The sequence below is a fragment of the Budorcas taxicolor genome, chromosome 5 (assembly GCF_023091745.1).
Source record: "Budorcas taxicolor isolate Tak-1 chromosome 5, Takin1.1, whole genome shotgun sequence".
Lineage (NCBI taxonomy): Eukaryota > Metazoa > Chordata > Mammalia > Artiodactyla > Bovidae > Budorcas > Budorcas taxicolor.
This window is the reverse complement of record NC_068914.1, coordinates 140,916,481-140,930,061: the sequence shown is the minus strand read 5'-3', so window position 1 is coordinate 140,930,061 and position 13,581 is coordinate 140,916,481. Positions and strand designations below refer to the sequence as shown.

At 45.6% G+C, this 13,581-nt stretch overlaps 1 protein-coding gene across 2 annotated transcripts in view; it reads right to left on the bottom strand.

Annotated features, from left to right (window-relative positions):
* Positions 1-13,581, bottom strand: part of DUSP16 (dual specificity phosphatase 16) — a 90,338-nt gene that overhangs the window by 17,099 nt on the left and 59,658 nt on the right. For both annotated transcript variants that reach the window (XM_052640463.1, XM_052640464.1), the window contains one exon: positions 12,120-12,283. In XM_052640463.1, the coding sequence (XP_052496423.1) occupies positions 12,120-12,283 (164 nt within the window). The remainder of the gene's footprint in view (positions 1-12,119; positions 12,284-13,581) is intronic.

The following is a 13,581-nucleotide window of genomic DNA, read 5'->3' as shown; positions in this document are numbered from 1 at the left end:
TTTCTCCCTTCTCTGCTTCAAATTCTTGTTTCCTCTCTGTAATCCAAAATTGGGTTTTGGTAATAATATCCACCCAGACACTTGAGCTAAAAAATGGGATCTTTTCATCCCGTTTCTCTTCCTCACCACTCCCCTCCAAATGGTGTCAAACCCTTGCAGCATCAACCCCTCACATCACCCCTTCTCTCTATTCTCAGTCGCTGCTCAGCCAGCAGCCCACACCACGAGAGCAGAAAAGCCGCCACAGATCTCTTAAATTTGCAGTGTTCTCTCCAAACCTAAACTGAACAACAGCTACAGTATGCCTTCTTATAATCAAACAGGGGCTATGTTTTATGCACACTTATCTTATCCGCCACGGATCTCTTAAATTTGCAGTGTTCTCCTCTCCAAACCTGAACTGAACAACAGCTACAGTATCCTTTCTTGTAACCAAACAGGGACTATGTTTTATGCACACTTATCTTCACCATATCTCACTGCCCGCTCCTGTCCCATACAACCTTCGAATACCCAACATAACATGTGCACCCAGCCTTCCTCAATGTTGTTCACACCAGTTCTGAGCAGGCCCTGTTCTTCCTGATGACTACCACTTTTCTGGTTTAACCTTCCTATGAACCCTTCTACTGGTACATAATTAACCATTCCGTTCTCTGCTTGCCCAAAGGACTTTGGACATGCTATTAGTAAAATACAGAGCATACTATGTTATCAGTAGCAGATAATTCTTGTCTATCCTATTAGGTACTGAGATCTTGGACTAAATCTTGCTTGTTTTTCTACCTTTAGCACCAGGTACGTAGTCGTGGTCGGTATGTGTTTGTTCAACTACCATCCCTGTCTGCCATCTTCCAGTCAAGCCTACAGGACCCGCTTCATTTAGTCGTCCACTGCTGCCTCTCAGGAAACGTCTCCAGCCTGAAATCATTCTCTTCTCAGCAACCATGTCACTTCTTTTCTAGGAATGCGACCTCCTCTACAGATCTTTTTGTTAGATCATTTTCAGCCATGGTCTTGAATTTGGTGGTTTTCTTCCTATTTTAGCCTCCTGCCAACTCCCTAATCCCTCCATTTACCACATTTGGCACAACGAATATATTCTGTTTTACATAAAAGGCAGACTGAGCAAATCCAGATCAGGTATAAAGCCCTCTCAACTGGGGGCTTCAAGAAGTAGTTTTTGGAGCTAATTGAGCTCAAAGTGATTGACCCTCATCTTCTGAAGGACTCAGGGGCTCCCGTGGGGCTAAGAGTCAGGCTATGACGATCTCAGTGTTTACTATGGTGACATCTGTACATGAGCGAAGGCTTTCTACCACCATCTGATCACCACAGTGTTCCTGACCAAGGAGCTGGAGATAAAAGCCTTTTGGGCCTTTCTCACCACTGCTCCTTAAAGAAAGGAACCTTTTAAAATATCCTCCTCCTTTCTGTCAACAGTACTGTAAAGCTTTATTAAATGAAAAGTAGTCCAACAGTAAAGACACAGGCGTTTCTGAGGAGAGAGGCTGATGTAGGTAATGTCACCCACTCTATACAATCACAAAACCACAGGCAGTGCTCAACGAGGACAACACTGAGCTGTAACGAGTCATAGCGAGCGTCACGTATGATTTCCCCACAGAAAGATGGGAACCACGCACACTTCTGACAAGCAGCCACAGGACTTCCCTTGTGGCTCAGCTGGTAAAGAATCCACCTGCAATGCGGGTTCAATCCCTGGGTTGGGAAGATCCCCTGGAGAAGGGAAAGGCTACCCACTCCAGTATTCTGGCCTGGAGAATTCCACGGACTGTATAGTCCATGGGGTCGCAACAAGTCAGACATGACTGAACAACTTTCACACTCTATAGAAACAATCACTTAACCTAAATTAAAAAAAAAAAATCTGTAGGGCACCTTTGTTATAGGCCTATTAACAATATACTATTAGGGAGCATGGTACATATATAACAACATCCAACATGTTGAATGCCTACTATGTACCTGGTACTGTGCTAAACTTTGTTATTTTTTTGATTGATTTATTTTTGGCTGCCCTGGGTCTTTGTTGCTGCACAGGCTTTCTCCAGCTGCAGTGAGCAGGGGCTACTCTTCCTTGCGGTGTGCGGGCTTCTCACTGCAGCGGCTTCTCTTGTTGCAAAGCCAGGCTCTAGGCACATGGGCTTCAGCAGGTGCGGCTTGTGGGCGCTAGGGCACTGGCTCAGGAGTTGTGGAGCACGGGCTCAGCTGCTCCGCGGCATGTGGGATATTCCTGGACGGGGGATCGAATCTGGGTTCCCTGCGTTGGCGGGCAGATTCCTCACCATTAGACCACCAGGAAAGCCCCTGTGCTAAACTTTCAAATGGATCGTCTCACAGAATCCTCACGACCACCCTTTGACATGGGTACTATCATTATCCTCATTTTAAAAATGAAGACACTAAGACTTAGCAAGTTTACATGTTTCCAAAGTTACACAGCTACCAAGTGGTCCAGTGTCAAAAGTCAAATCCAATTATATTCATCTCTAGAATATGTCTTCTTTATTGCTGCACTCCACTGAAGTTCTTTTGAGAGCAAATTAGATGGACTAATGCTGACTCTAAAGCTTCAATACTTTGACCAGCTGATATGAAGAGCTGACTCATTAGAAAAGACCCGAATGCTGGGAAAGATTGAAGGCAGGAGGAGAAGGGGACGACAGAGAATGAGATAGCTGGATCGCATCACCAATTCAATGGATGTGAGTTTGAGCAAGCTACAGGAGATGGTGAAGGACAGGAAAGCCTGGCGTGCTGCAGTCCATGGGGTCACAAAGAGTCAGACACGACTGAGTGACTCAACAACAAAGATGGAGAAATAAAGCAAAGTAACTAGCCTACACACAGATTTTTATTGTTTAACCAAGTGAAGTAATATAGTTTCATCCTTTTTTACCCTTTTAAACTCTAACCAGTTAGAAAGTACAGGAACACCCATCTGGGCATGGTTCTCTCTGAACAGACTCTTGGAGTAACTCAGGACACTAGAAAGCTATTGAAGGAGACTCATCAGTTGCACTTTGCCTCTTTTTTCCCAACTGTTGCCTCGGTTGCAGCCACGGGCATCACAGCGTGGCCCTGCTGCCGGCATGCACGTCTCCCGGCCTCAGGCAGGCTGCTGCCAGGGGCCCAGTGGCCATGGCTGAAACATGAAAAGGGGGCAGTTCAGACCTCATGTAGGAAACAGTCATCCAAGCCCACAAGAGTTTATACTCAACAATATTCTCCAAGTATAAGACAGTATGCCATAAAAGATGCATGTAAGCAGTAGCTTTATTTATAACTGACATAAGGGAGACACGCTTCCCTGGTGGCTCAGACAGTAAAGAATCTGCCTGCAATGCAGGAGACCCAGGTTCAATTCCTGGGTCAGGAAGATCCCCTGGAGAAGGGACAGGCTACCCACTCCAGTATTCCTGCTTGGAGAATTCCATGGATAGAGGAGCCTGGTGGACTACAGTCCACGGGGTCACAAAGAGTCAGACACGACTGAGTGACTAACACTTTCTAAGGGCGAAGGGGACATTATTGTGTTGAAATGGAGATAACAACTTACATGCAAAATGAAATGAGAAAAAAAAGTGGCAGTTACTACATCAGTAAAACTGAGTTAAAGGAGGAAATCACTAAAGATGTTACATATATACATAAAACATTTTAATGCAAACACATGTACATTAATGCACTAACTTCTGATGCAGGACCTTGGTGTTTTGGGTTTGTTTTTGTTTTTTCAACAGCTTAGCTGACTGGAGTTCTTTAGAAAATTACAACCAAATGCATCTACCACTTATAGTTTCCATTCTTTAAAGAGCAAGAACTAGTAAACTAATAAATCAGGACAGAATATTCTAGACTTACAGCTGCCTTTCCCCATCTCTTAAGACAGAAAAAATACGTAGAGCAATTTGTTTTTCCTGAATCTTTTGAAAACATTTAGCTCAGAGCATAGACAAATAGTTCATTTTCCCCATTCATATTTCATTCATATATATGATACTTTCATGAATGTACATCATTATAATAACAAGTACACTGGCCTAAATAGTCTGAGAACAAACACAATTGCCTCCTGGTGAGCAGACTATTCAAATGGGGCAAGTAGCCCTGTGACAGCCCAGAGCCCACTGCAGCCCAGGGCCCACTGTGGCCGGGAGGGGGGGCTTCCACCTGTCTCCACCTGGGCAGCTAAGCGGAGGGTCAGCAGCTGCTGTTAGCTGAGGAGTCACGTGACTGTTCTGTTCCCTTCTCTCCTGATTGTATTTATGGCCAGGCATGTAAGTGCTCAAGAGTGCGTCTTATGTCACAGTTCCTGAGAGCAGAACTGGGATGGAACCACAAGTGTGAAGAGTGTGTACATATTACGGACTAATGATTATTTTTACTCACAGATGAATGTGACTTCCTAAGGGGACAACAGGGGATGAGAGGGTTGGATGGCATCATCAACTCGATGGACATGAGTTTGAGCAAGCTCCAGGAGTTGGTGAGGGACAGGGAAGCCAGGCATGCTGCAGTCCATGAGTCGCAAAGAATCAGACACAACTGAGTAACTGAACTGATGAGGAATTCATGTCACTCACTCAGTTTTGTTTCCATGTGTTGTGGAAAGCATACACAACTCAACAGTCCTTTGTCCCCTAGTTAAACATAGGCTTCCAGAGAGCAGTCATCTTACTCTGTTTAATATTTAGCTCAACTCTGTGCTCAGTTAGCTAATACATGTTTCCTATGGATAACGTAATCTGTCTTCTCTGGCCTTTCAGATACCCTTCTGACACCCTGGCCTCTGAGTTCTCTGAGCACCTCACCTTGACCACTCCCTCCCCGGGGCCTGGTCTGGTCTCTGCTGTTACTAATAACCACAACCACACACAACCCACTGCAGGACTGTGCCTCCTTCCCACCAGCTTTCCTCTACCACCATGGCTGGAGTCCCTCAGTCCCCTCAGGACCTACAATCTGTTGCTCCTACCGTCTCTCCTCTGTCCTTCCATCTTATAACGTCTATCCTTCCTTCTGGGCCCAACTTAAATTCTATGATCAGTCATGACACAGTTGACCCTCGAACAACTCAGGTTTGAACTGCACAGGCCCATTTACGCATGGATATTTTTCAACAGTAAGTTCTACAGTGTTGGGCTCCCTAGGTGGCTCAGCGGTAAAGAACCCACCTGCCAATGCAGGAGACCTAAGAGACATGGGTTCGATCCTGGGTGGGGAAGATCCCCTGGAGGAGGGCATCTCCACTCCAGTATTCTTGCCTGGAGAATCCCATGGATAGAGAAGCCTGGTGGGCTACAGCCCATGGGGGTATAAAGAGTCAGACATGACTGAACTGACTTAGCATGCACGCAAGCACTGCAGTATTAGAGAATCTGCTGGTGCTGAACTGGAGGACGCAGAGACCCTGCAGATGGGGAGGGCTGGCCATAAACAGTAAGAGGATTAACCCCTGCATGGCTCAAGAGACAGTTAGAATCCCTCCCTCACTTTCAACCTCAACTTTTAAGCATTTTTTTTAGCCACACCAAGTGCAGGATCTTAAGTTCTCTGATCAGGGATGGTGCCCGTGCACCCCTGCAGGGAAGCACAGAGTCTTAGCTGCTGGGCTGCCAGGGAAGTCCCTCACCCTCAATTCCGGTGTCCCTCTGTCACTCCTTTGCACTCACTTCGCAAGATCACAATAAGTCTGGATAAATCTGTCTCGCCCCTGAGCCTGCATCTGCACTGGGCAGCTGGACGGGCCCAAGAGAAACACAGCCGCGCTGCCAAGGGGCCCCCTTGGGTCCCACGCATCGGCAGGCACCGTATTCCCTCAGTCTTCTCCTGGCCTCTTCTCTGGATGCCGTTCCACCCCTTGCCCTTTCTCTTCCAACTCTCCACACGCCCTCCCTCGCCCTCTCTCTCTGCTCGTGGATGAGCTTGGTTCCTACTACCCTGAGATAATGGAAACCGCTAGACGCAAACTCTAATAAACTTCCTCTACCACCATCCCTTCTGCCAGCACACAGGTACCAGGCCCAGGAAACTGAGAGCACGGCTCAGCGCGGGACTGTTCATTATCCGAATGATCTCACTAACCTCCCTCAGCTTTAGTTTCCTTACCTGTAAAATAGAGCTGATGATGACTATTTTGTAAAGCTGTTATGAGGATGAAGTGACTTATGCACAATATACAAGTCTCATTAAACGTTAGTTCCCTTACTTTCTCTTATTTTTTAAATTAAAAAAAAATTTTTTTGGCTGTACCACACGACATGCAGGATCTTGGTTCCCCAACCAGGGATCAAACCTAGGCCCCCTGCAGTGGAAGTATGGAGTCTTAACCACTGGACCACTAGGAAGTCCCACCTAATCTTATTTTTAAAACAGTTAGTGGGAATGTAAACTGGTGTAGCTACTATGGAAAACGGTACGGAGGTTCCTTAAAAAATTAAAAATAGAACTACCATGTGCTTAGTCGCTCAGTCATGTCTGATTCTTTTCAACCCTATGGACTGTAGCCCACCAGGCTCCTCTGTCTGTGGGATTCTCCAGACAAGAATACTGGAGTGGGTAGATATTCCTCCCAGAGGGGATTTTCCTGACACAGAGATCAACTCTGGGTCTCCTGCATTGCAGGTGGTTTTTTACCATCTGAGCCACCAGGGATGTCTAGAACTACCATGCTGCTGCTGCTGCTGCTGCTGCTAAGTCGCTTCAGTCGTGTCTGACTCTGTGAGACCCCATAGACGGCAGCCCATCAGGCTCCCCCATCCCTGGGATTCTCCAGGCAAGAACACTGGAGTGGGTTGCCATTTCCTTCTCCAATGCATGAAAGTGAAAAGTGAAAGTGAAGTCGCTCAGTTGTGTCCGACTCTTAGCGACCCCATGGACTGCAGCCCACCAGGTTCCTCCATCCATGGATTTTCTAGGCAAGAGTACTGGAGTGGGGTGCCACTGCCTTCTCCGCAATTCCACTTCTGGGTCTTTACCCGAAGGAAACAAAAATACTAACTCCAAAAGACACATGCAACCCAGTGTTCACTGCAGCACAATTCACAAAAGTCAAGACATGGAAACAGCCCAAGTGGCCACTGACAGATGAAGGGTTAAGAAGACACGGTATTATTATACAGTGGAATATTATTCAGCCTTAAAACAGAAGGAAACCTTGCCAGCTGTGGCAGCACAGATGCACCTTGAGGGCTTCATGGTGAGTGAAGTAGGTCAGACAGAGAAACACAAACACACCATACGCTTTCACTACACGCAGAATCTAAAAAGCAAACAAATATCGAATTCATAAATACAGACAAGAGATTGGCGGCCACCAGAGGCGGTGGAGGGGAGGGTGAAAGGTGGTCAAAAGGTACAAACTTCCAGTTATAATTAAGTCATGGAGAAGTACTGTACAGTATACTGATATAGATAACGATACTGAATTATATATTCGAGAGTGGTTAACAGAGTGAAGAAACGTGTAACAATGTATGGTGGTGTATGTTAGCTAGATTTATTGTGATCATTTAGCAGTTCATACAAATATTTAATCATTATGTTGTATAGCTGAAACTAATATAATGTTATACGTCAGTTATATCTCAATAAAAAATAGTCTGTAAATCATAAGGTGTATGAATTATATCTCAATAAAGTTGTTGCCCACGCCTGGACCCCCAAAGCTTGTAATGTATATTTTTCACTAATTCAAACTGTCCCTCCTCCTAATTGGCCTTCACTAGGGAAATTACGGGCTTCCCTGTTTTCTCGCCTGTCAACGTAGGAGACGTGGGTTCGACCCCTGGGTGGGGGAGATCCCCTGGAGAAGGAAATGGCAACCCACTCCAGTGTTCTTGCCTGGGAAGTCCCAAGGACGAAGGAGCCTGGCAGGCTACAATCCACATGGTCACAAAAACAGCTGGACACAACTTAGGGACTAAACAACAAAGGGAAATTACATTGAATGTAGCAGGTTGGGTATAAAAAAAGAGTTCAGCCGTAAAGCAGCAAAGATGACCCCCTAATAATTTTTTTTTAAAGATTCTAGTTTCAAAACACAATTAAGAAAATGTTCAAAAATAATTTTTTGTGAGTCAAAAAAAAAATCTTCATTTTACTACCATGGTTTACAGTCACTACTTTTTTCCCGTTTAAGTTTCTTTCTCTCAAACCGTGAAATAAACTTTCCCCAATAGTTGGACTAATTTCTAAACGTGGGCTCTGTGCTCTTGTGACATAGACTATGGAGTACTGTATGGATTATAGATTTAATATATAGCTTAATTAAACTGCTCTATTTGGTCAAGTTTCCCACGTTCACTTAGGCTGAGGACAGAGGTCTCATTAAATCATGCAGGCACTGCAACTCTAAAGGGACTGTAATCTTTCTTTCTGAAGCCAACTGAATAAGTTTGTTTTCGCCACTCCTTTTGCCTTCAGCATTGACCTACTTCCTCCAGCGAGCCCTCCTCAACCAGCCATACCCACTGTATCTACCACCCACGCTAGACCTTGGTATACTCCACCCACTGGTGACAACATCAGAGTCCCCTATAAACCAGGAACTGTGCTCAGTGCCTGGCATAATGCCTTGTCACTGGAGCCTCACGTGAACACTAGGAGGAGGCAGGAGTCATTTCAGCTTGCAGGTGAAGAAGCGGATTCCGTCACCTGGCTCAGGTGCTCTGCCTGGTGAGGCCAACCAGCTGGGATGCAAATCCACCCCGTGCAAAGCCAGCCCTCACTCAAGCCCTAAGTCACCTGTCTCATGAATCACTGACTCATGAACAAGTCTTATCTATCCAACCTGCACTCTATATGGCATTCTACACACAGTGGACACAATAAACATTTTTACTGCCTGCTTTGACGACATGACCCTTTGTCTTCTAGATCACAGAGAAACCTGAAAGCGTTATCTGGCTACATGGTACCAGGCTCCTGCCTAACTCTCCGATGGAAACACCAGGGGAAGCAGCAGCAGCCCTGGTGCTGGCAGCACAGGAGAGCCAGCTCTGCACACCGGAGACTGAAACGAGACGCTACCCAGGGATGCCCCTGCTGGGCCAGCGGCTAAGGCGCCAAGTGGGGGGCCCTGGGTTCAATCCCTGGTCAGGGAACTAGATCCCGCATGCTGCGACTAACGCCTGGTGCAGCCAAATAAACAAATAAATATTAACAAAAGAGATGCTGCCCAAAGAAGGCTGGCAGCAGCCTGTTTAAAACGGGGAAAGAGGGGTAGAGTTGAGTTGGGTGAAGAAGCTGAACAGGTTCAGGTTCAAGAACAATGCGCAGTAGGTAACTCCATCACACATCCCGTGTGTAAGGGTGAAACAGAAGTCCACTTCGAATTTTAACTGATAAGGGAGGAGAAAGCATCAGGAACTTTTGTCTTGAACATTTTAACTACAGGACTCTGATTCCAAGCGCAGTCAGTCAGATAAGAACTGGGCAGCTGCAAACTGCTTTAGCACAACTGCCATTCCTGTTCGAACTCCAGTACAAAGACCAGAAAGGAGGAGAGTGTCGGAACAAAGCACACGCGTAAGGGGCAGGGTGTTCTTTTCACTACCGATGCCTGTCTATGGCCTCCTACAGAAGAGCCAGGTCTCTGAGACAGAAGTGAAAACGGTCACGCGCTCACAGCATGGGCCTGCAGGGTCTGAGGGGGGAGCTGGCTCGTGTGGCTCATCCACAGCAAGAGCAGCAGCGGCCACAGCACACACACGAGCTTTCCAAGACCCAGTAACGAAATACGTAACGCGCCCGTAAGCTTTATATTGATCGCAGGTTGAAATAATACTCATGATACAGGGTGATAAATGTTATGAAAACTGATTGCACGGGACTTCCCCGGTGGTCGCGTGGTTAAGACTCTGCACTCCCAATGCAGGGGGCAGGGGTTCAACCCTGGTCGGGGGAACTGAGATCCTGCATGTCAAGTGGTGCGGTCATAAGATAAAAAGTAGATAGACATATTTTAAAAATTAGTTTCACCTTTTCTTTTTTTTTTTTTACTTCTTAAAAAAAGGGCTATTGGAACATTTTGGATTATATGTGTGGCTTGCATTCTACTTCTATGGGATGGTTCTGGTATAGACTATGCTTTAGAAAAAGCAGGGGAAACAAATTTCAATTAAATTCTATAGCCCATTAGAATCTCAGTCCTTTGTAAACAGCCTGTTATGGAGATTTCCATTTTGCAGGAGATGAGGATTTCTGGTGTTCTGTAAACATAGGACTCAGAGCCAGAGTAGACTAGGTTTGAGAAAGATCTCTGCCACTGACTAACTCTGAAGTCAATGACGTTCTAGTCACAAAACTGTGGGTAAGCAAGTCATACAACTCAGGGCCAACCTGCCTCTAAATCCTATTATGAGGGTTAAATGCAGTAACATAAAGAGTATAGCACTTTCTTTTCTTTTTTTTTTTTGAGCCTAGCATTTTAAATGTTAAACACTATTATTCTCCTAAGAAAATTACTATGACATGCTTTTAAGATACTTAGGTGGCACTCTGTTAAAAATAAATAAATAAGACAACTAATAAAATTAGTGGTTTTGTGCTGTTTGTTCTCAAAGACTTCATCTTCTAAGTCTGACTAAAAAGGCAACCCACTCCAGTACTCTTGCCTGGAGAATCCCATGGACAGAGAAGCCTGGTTGGCTACAGACCATGGGGCTGCAAAGAGTAGGACACAACTGAAGTGACTTAGCATGCACGCTGTGACATACTTTGCTTATTTCTCAAAGAGGACTAATAAGAATCACATGCTCAAAGACATCATGACCCCACCAGAAAGGCTCAGTGCAAGTATGCGTTATCAAATTTCAAATGCCTCATAGTAAGAGCAGATGTATTAACAATGATGTCCAGGCAAAATTTTGAAGATGCAGGGGTTTTAAGAGCAAAAAAAAAAAAAAGCAGTGAAAAGAATGCCTCCTTCCTGCCCAATGATGGGATGTTTTTGCTTTCCACATGCTAAAGCAAGCCCGCCTAGAAGTTTATTTTTATAGCCAGTCCAATTCTTTCAGCTACTCAAGGAGAAATTTATTTTCACATAAGAAAGCAGTGCTTGTAAATCATCAGCAGCTGAATTAAGATCTCTGAATGCTTTTTCAATTAGAGGTGGTGTAAATAAGACATTTAGGGCCTCCTGGTAGCTCAGTAGGTAAAGAATCTGCTTGCAATTAGGAGACCAAGGTTCAATCCCTGGGTTGGGAAGACCCCCTGGAGAAGGAAATGGCAACCCATTCCAGCATTCTTGCCTGGAAAAATCCCATGGACAGAGGAGCCTGGCGGGCTACAGTCCATAGGGTCGCAAGAGTCGGACACGACTTAGCGACTAAACCACCACCAAGTAAGAGGTTTAGAGACAGATCACTTTCCAGGCAATTAGGGGCCTGTGTTCTAGCAACATTGGCTAAGAGCATATAGACTGTGGAGACAGACAGACCTTAGTTTACTGCTGTTATGTGTGTACCGGTAAATACAACGGCCTCAGCCAATCAACACGGCTCTTCTGCTGGGCGTACCTGACTCAGGACGGCCCACATCCTTTACATCCAGGATTCATGTTCTTCCCTCTTCTGTCTTCACCAAACTGCGTCAAGGAACCTCAGGCAGGGGATCCGCACTGCATCCTCTAAACGCTGGTCCTCACCATCTTTTGACCCCCTTCCCCTGCCCCTCTGGAAGGGGAAAGTCATCATGAACTCTTCCTCAATCCAAGCCACTCTGAGCTCTTTTCCAGTTGATGCAGCGAATGAACACGTTTCTAAGTGTGAAATAATCTAGATGGCATTGGCCTTCCTGAGTGTGCCTGGCTACTGTAACAGAACATCTAAGAAAATGGGGCGAAACTTCTGAAAATCCCTGTCCTGTCGCAGCTCTCTTGGACCTGTAAGAACAGCACACCTGACAATGGCTTAGGTCTCCGACGGCAACCAGAACATCACAGCCGACAGCACGGGGGAGGAGGTAAGGCTGCTGGGCTGCTGGCTGGGGAGCTGCTTTGAGAACATTTGTATCTGAAAGGATGGCCCACCGGCGCCTCTCCGGCTGCTGTCAAGAAATCCTGCAATGAAGGATATTTTCAAAGCACCCACCTTGTTGAGGACATCTCGCTGGCAGCCAAGATAGAGATTGGGCAGAATTCGGGTTGGCCCGATGTTGGCAACAGGTAAGCAAGGCTGAGAGATGCAGGTGGGGACTAGGGTGGACTTTCCTTCACAGAGGCCAGGGAAACAGCGGGAGAACTCGGCAAACCCACCTAAGGATAGACATGGTAAAGTTATGCCGTGCACAGAGATGAAAATCAGCCTTCTGGTAACCAGTCAAATAAAGCTGTCTGAAAAGAAAAAGCAAATCCCACAAATGCAAGTGGATCCTGCCGTACACGGATCCCTGGCTACAGCTGCTTGCGCTGGGGTACAGGCCAGCAACAGCCCTGGCTTGCAGGGCCTGCAAAGGGGCCCAGGCCCTGAAAGTCCCCCGTCCTTTTCTGTGTAACTTAAAGAGGACGGAAAGTGAGCAGCAAATAACCAAGCAGAAGTAAAACGGGGATATAACAAATCCTCAACTGAGGCCAGGTGTTATTTCTTCAAAACACAGTTGATCAACTTAAGTTTCTTTCAGAATGAACTTTTAAAATCTTCCTACTATGTAAATACTTAATTTCAAAGATACCACATACACCCTCTACTCTTACAAATATTCTCCGTATCGAGGGTTTCATAATTACTCGCGATTCCGGGGTCTCCTGTTCCTTTGCTGGGCGTTCACTATAAACAAGGGCTGACAGACCCTAACTGCTCAGGGCACATACAGAGGCCCTGGGGGAAGATTCCTGGACTTGGAGGAATTCCGTTTTTTCTAGTCCTGTCCTTAAAATGACCCATTCATGACCTTTATTAGGTTACAATCTTGCTACTGTTAATGACAAGAAACCCACTGACTAAAGAGACACTCACCTTCTCTGGGAAAAGAAAAGATGAATAAGGTCTTCACTGGTTTTTCCAATCTAAATACTCTTTGTGATGCAAATCCAAACCCAGGAACTGAATACATTTTGATACATTTTCAGATAAATCCCTCCCTATCCAGCCCTCACTATGTACAAACTCAGGAACCAAAGAGACTCAGAATATGAATGTCTGTGTGTGCATATTTAAAAAATTTTTTATTTTGTACAGGAGTACAGCAGATTAACAATGTTGTGATAGTTTCAGGTAGCCAGCAAAGGCACTCAGCCATAGGTACACACATATCTATTCTCCCCCAACTCCCCTCCCATCCAGGCTGCCACATGACATTGAGCAGTGTGCCCTGTGCTATACAGTAGGTCCTTGTTGGTGATGGATTTTAAGTATAGCAGTGTGTACAGTTTTAATACTATTAAATTAAAAAACAATTCACTTGTTGAGAAGATAGAGCAGTCCCACTCTTACCTCTTTAAACAAGCCTTAAAAGGGACCTGCAAATCTCATTAAATATTTACCTCCATCTCCTTGAGCTGCATTCTACACACCTTTCCCTCTTCTGGATACATACAAAACACACCCTGATCAG